This window comes from Apium graveolens, chromosome 6 (genome assembly GCF_009905375.1).
Source record: "Apium graveolens cultivar Ventura chromosome 6, ASM990537v1, whole genome shotgun sequence".
Lineage (NCBI taxonomy): Eukaryota > Viridiplantae > Streptophyta > Magnoliopsida > Apiales > Apiaceae > Apium > Apium graveolens.
Window position 1 is genome coordinate 24649177 of NC_133652.1, and position 6003 is coordinate 24655179.

Genomic DNA, 6003 nt, shown 5'->3' on the forward strand with positions numbered 1-6003 from the left:
TTTACAAAATTATTATTGTTTTAAGAAAAATCGTTTTATCAAAACACCCATTGTTTTTCTGTTTAAAAGTTAGTCAATTTGTACTTGCTGAGCTGTGTAGCTCACCCCTTTTAACATTTCAGGTTCGGAATTTGGAGCATATTAAGATTAAGGAATGAGAACTATGTGGAGATCTGTGCTGCTTCGTTTGTGCTATTTGAATTAGAATAAAGATTTTGTTTTTAGAGAATAAATTTAATTATCTGTTAGACAATTATTATCGGATTTGTGGAGCTGCGTCTCTATTTTTATGATTTTGATTATTGAGTTTGACCGCTGCTTTGAATTTCGTGATCTATTAGAATTATCGAGTAATAATATATTTTATTTTTAGTTTTCGATTTAGAATTTAATAGTCCGGAAGTGCGGGTCGTTACAGTTGGTATCAGAGCCAGGCTGTCCTTCGGAGTGTATTAGGTATGGGACTAGTACATTCCCTAGGATGTGATCCTTTAGACTATCGTATAGGTCTTAGAAAATTATTTTGGATTTAGGGCATTTATTTGTGTGATTATTTGATATGTTTGACTTTTGTGTTTTTTTTGATTATTGACTATAAGTTTAGAATTTGTTTTGTGTGTTCTAGTAAAGATGGATGGAGAAAATCAGAACAACAATGAAAATCAGGGCAATAATGATGAAGGAGGAAACGTCTTTGACCAGCTGGCTGAAACTCTAGCTGTACTTGTGAATCAGCAACCGAAGCCCAACATCGTCTCTCAATTCAAGCGTTTGAACCCGCCAACTTTTGATGGAGCTACAGACCCGGCTATCGTTGAGATGTGGATCCAAGAGATGGAAAAAGCTTTCGGACTTCTGGGGAGCAATGAGGAACAGAAGGTGACCTTAGCTGTGTACCAATTGCAAGGAAGCGCTTACGACTGGTGGCTTATGTGTAATATCCCGTAATTTTTAGAATTCGATTAATAAAAGAATAATAGAATAAAAAAGGATTAAAATTAGATAAGGACTAGGATTTAAAATTGGGTTAGACTAATGAGCCTAAAATTTGGATCCAATTCTAATATGGATAACTTGTAGTTTAAGATATAGGGTTTTGTCTCGTTATAAATACACCTTATTCATCCTCCTCGTTTTAAGTATTAAAATTCGTAAGGGCTCTTCTCAGCAAAAATCAGCAGTCTTGTAAAATTCGTAGAAAATTCATAGTATGTCAGAATTCAGTGACTCTGGGCTTTTCGGAAAGGTATTTTCATTCTCTACAACTTTCGTGCTTTGTATTTTCCAAGATAACGTCGTTTAGCGGGTCAAAAAGGCTATATTCAGATCTGGTCAGTTTTAGAGGTAAGTTTTCGATCGATCTTACTAGTGTTTTCAAAATTGTATGTTATGCGTTTATATTTGATTATCAAAATATGGGCTAAGTGATGATATTTTTGAATGTATTATGTGTTACAAGTATACGTATTGTTGTATATATGTGGTGTGTAGACGATAATTTTAGATCTCTGATTTGTGCCATGGTTTGTGAAAATATCGAATAAGAATTTAGGACCGCAGTCACCGGATTGTAGTGACAGTTTTATGAAAATTTAGGACCGTTATCACCGGGTTGTAGTGGTCGTGGCATGGGTTATGGATTTTGAATTATTGTTGTTTATGTGCTATGTGTATCGAATAAGAATAAGAATATGTATCAAAAGTGTTTGTTTCTTATATCGTATCATATTAATTATCGTATTTTTTTAATATGTGTATGTGTTACTTGGCCTACTAGTTGGATCGATTATTTTCTTGCTGGGCTGTATAGCTCATTACTTACAATTTCAGGTTTCGTCCGAGATTCGAGTTGTATAGCATTGGAGTTCGAGGACCTTAGTTTTGGAGTAGATTGACTTTTGGACCGTTTCCGTTCATATTAATTATCGTATTTTTTTAATATGTGTATGTGTTACTTGGCCTACTAGTTGGATCGATTATTTTCTTGCTGGGCTGTATAGCTCATTACTTACAATTTCAGGTTTCGTCCGAGATTCGAGTTGTATAGCATTGGAGTTCGAGGACCTTAGTTTTGGAGTAGATTGACTTTTGGACCGTTTCCGTTAGCTGCGCTTTTGTAATAGTCACTTTTGTAATAGGATTTTGGATTAATAATTGTATTAGAATTTAGTTTTGTATTTAGATTTAATAGTCCGGAAGTGCGGGCTGTTACAGTAGAATGAGACGACAAATCTTGAAGAAAATCATGAACCGTACACTTGGGCAAAGTTCAAGAAGGCTTTAGAGGACAAGTACTTTCCGAGAACAGTTCGTCTGCAGAAAGAGAGGGACTTCATTCGACTTCAACAAGGTGGAAGAACCGTCATTGAATACGAAGCAGAATTTGCAAAGCTTGCGAAGTACGCGTCGACCCTAGTAGCAGATGAGAGCAGTCGAGCACGAAGATTAGAGGAGGGACTTCGAAGTGACATCAGGAATTCAGTGGCGTCGTTTGAACTTCAGACGTACGAGGCTGTCCTCAACAAGGCGTTAGTGATCGAAAGGGGCTTGGCAGAATCTGAAAAGGCGTCTGGCAGTTGGAATAAGAGGCGGTTCACTCAAACTAGTGGGCAATCTTTTCAAGGGGGACCACTCAAGAAGCCACACGTGTACGATAACATCGGGGGTCAAGGTGATCGAGAGACGTGTACCAGGTGCGGCAAGAATCATCCGGACAAAGTCTGTCGTTGGAATACAGGTGCTTGTTTTCATTGCGGAGAAGTAGGACATAAGATTTCGAATTGTCCGCACAATCCGCCACCGCCACCAAGGAAGGAAGCAGATAACAAGATGGGCAAAGGACGTGTGTTTCAGCTGACAGGAAATGACAACTATCGCAATTAAGGTATGATTTCTTTTCTTTAGTGACTTATTTAATTTATTTATGTTATGTGAATTTGGGGACCAAATTCTTTTAAGGAGGGAAGAATGTAAAATTCCTAATTTTATTTTTAATTTATTTATTAGAAATTAGATATTAATTTGTCTAGATAAATATTTTAAAATTAGAATATTCTGAAAACATTTTGTGCAAGGTAGTTGATTTGTGAAAAGATTTGTTATTTGTGGAAATAAGTGTAAGAATAATTTAGAAAATCGAAATTTTTTTAGTTTAGGTAATTGTGTGTATCAAATATTTTATTTATGGAATTTACTTGGAGAGGTTGTAAATCTTTAGGAGGAAATATTATTATTTCCTAGTTGAGATATAGGGTTTTGTATCGTTATAAATACACCATATTCGTATTCCTTGTTTTTATCATTAAAATTCGTAGGACTTTCTCAGCAAAAATCAGCTGTCTTGTAAAATTCGTAGAAAATTCATCGTAAGTCAGAATTCAGTGATTCTGGACTTTTCAGAAAGGTCTTTTCGTTATCTTCAGCTTTCGTGTTTCGTGTTTTTCAAGAAAATATCGTTTAGAGGGTCAAAAAGAGTAAATTCAGATCTGGTCAGGCTTTGAGGTAAGTACCTTTTGACTTACTTTTAAATTTCCGAAAAGATATTTCAGTTCTGTTTTTAATTTCATATAAGATATAAAAACTTTGATTTCGAAATTATAAGATATAAGTATTTGTGAATTTTAGAACCCAGTCTCTACGTTTTCGAACCGTTCGTAATTTACGCTATAGTTCCGGAACTAGCCTTAGATACCCTTAGTAGGCGCACAAGTGTGCAACTTTAGATACCTATTAAGGGCGCGTAATTATTGAACTTTAGATGCCGACCACTGGCAAAGTGTGGTATAAAGAATAAGAATAAGAATTAGATGCCGGCTACTGGCAAAGTGTGGCCGTAGATCAAGACTGTGGTATTTATAAGAATTATCGTTTCGTTCTGTTTTATTCTGCTCAGATCTGTTATAAAATCTGTACTGTTATAAATTCTGCTCTGTTCTGTTTTAAATTCTGAATTTTAAAATATAAAACTTTGGGTTGGATTTATTTTAGAAAATGTTTTACAAAATTATTATTGTTTTAAGAAAAATCGTTTTATCAAAACACCCATTGTTTTTCTGTTTAAAAGTTAGTCAATTTGTACTTGCTGAGCTGTGTAGCTCACCCCTTTTAACATTTCAGGTTCGGAATTTGGAGCATATTAAGATTAAGGAATGAGAACTATGTGGAGATCTGTGCTGCTTCGTTTGTGCTATTTGAATTAGAATAAAGATTTTGTTTTTAGAGAATAAATTTAATTATCTGTTAGACAATTATTATCGGATTTGTGGAGCTGCGTCTCTATTTTTATGATTTTGATTATTGAGTTTGACCGCTGCTTTGAATTTCGTGATCTATTAGAATTATCGAGTAATAATATATTTTATTTTTAGTTTTCGATTTAGAATTTAATAGTCCGGAAGTGCGGGTTGTTACATTCAAGCATTGTATGTGCAGCTTCAATGAGGGTTCTATTCTTCCTTTCAACAACTCCATTTTGCTGTGGAGTTCCAGGAGCAGAAAATTCCTGCTTAATTCCATGGTTTTTGCAGAAATCTTCCATTATCAAATTCTTGAACTCAGTGCCATTATCACTCCTTATGGTTTTCACAGAATCTCTGACCAATTTATCCAGATGTTTTACATGATCAATCAAGATAGATGCAGTTTCACTTTTTGTGTGCAAGAAATACACCCATGTGTATCTGGTGAACTCATCCACTATGACCAACGCATATTTCTTCTTTGTAATAGACATGACATTCATTGGACCAAATAGATCAACATGTAGTAGATGATAAGGCTCAAGAATTGATGATTCAGTCTTGCTCTTGAATGAAGATTTTCTTTGTTTGGCCTTCTGACAAGAATCACAAAGGCCATCTGGAGCAAATACTGACTTTGGCAGTCCTCTCACAAGATCTTTCTTGACTAGTTCATTTATATTGTTGAAATTTAAATGAGAGAGTTTCTTGTGCCAATTCCAGCTTTCTTCAATTGATGCTCTACTCATTAAACAGATTGCAGAACCATCAGTATTTGTTGAAAGCTTAGCTTCATAAATGTTACCACGCCTGTATCCTTTTAGAACAACTTTGCCTTTGGATTTACTCACAACTTCACAGTGTTCTTCAAAGAAATCAACATGATAACCTCTGTCACAGATTTGACTTATACTCAGCAGATTGTGTTTAAGTCCTGAGACCAGAGCTACTTCTTTAATGATGACATTCCCAAGATTGATATTGCCATATCCTAATGTTTTTCCAATGTTGCCATCTCCATAAGAAACACTTGGGCCAGCTTTCTCCACAAAGTCTGATAGCAGGGCTTTATTTCCAGTCATATGTCCTGAACATCCACTGTCCAGAACTAGAATATTTTTCTTGTTGCCCTGTAATCACAAAGACCACTAATGATTAGTTTTAAGGACCCAGACTTGCTTGGATCCTTTGGCCTTATCAAGTTTGTTAACATTTGCAGCGGATTTAGCATCAGAGTTTATGTTAACATTTTTCTTATCAGAATTTACACTATCAGACTTTGTATCAGAATTTACACTAGAAGGAACAATGGAAACTTTCTTTAAAGAAGGTTTTATTTGATAATAATCATAGTACAAACTATGATATTCCTTACAAGTATAAATGGAATGCCATAAACTACCACAATGAAAACAAGGATTTTGTGGCTTATATCTAACATACTGACTCTTAACTCCTGACTTTGAAAGTAAGGAGTTTATGTTCTTATTCTTCCTGCAAAAAGAAGCCAGATGGTTAGAACTTCCACAGTTATGACACGTTTTCGTAGGAGCTTCAGGAACATGCTTATAGTCATTGCTTTTATTCACACCTTCCTTTCCATTCCTATTTTTCCTAGGTGATTTTACCTTGTTTGCATTCTTAACATCTTTCAGCTTATGCTTAAGCTACTTCTTAGTCATTAAGCCTATGTTTACTTCAACTATCTTTTCCTATTTTAGTTTGTCAGAAGTTAATCCCTCTTTAACTTCTAATTTATCATTAT

The 6003-nt window shown here is 34.9% G+C and overlaps 1 protein-coding gene across 1 annotated transcript; it reads left to right on the forward strand.

Annotated features, from left to right (window-relative positions):
- The first annotated feature begins 630 nt into the window (after nt 1-630).
- Nucleotides 631-2883, forward strand: LOC141664792 (uncharacterized). The gene is made up of 2 exons (XM_074470746.1): nt 631-879; nt 2218-2883. Exons 1-2 carry the CDS (start codon nt 631-633, stop codon nt 2881-2883), a joined length of 915 nt encoding a protein of 304 aa, XP_074326847.1.
- Nucleotides 2884-6003: the final 3120 nt, after the last annotated feature.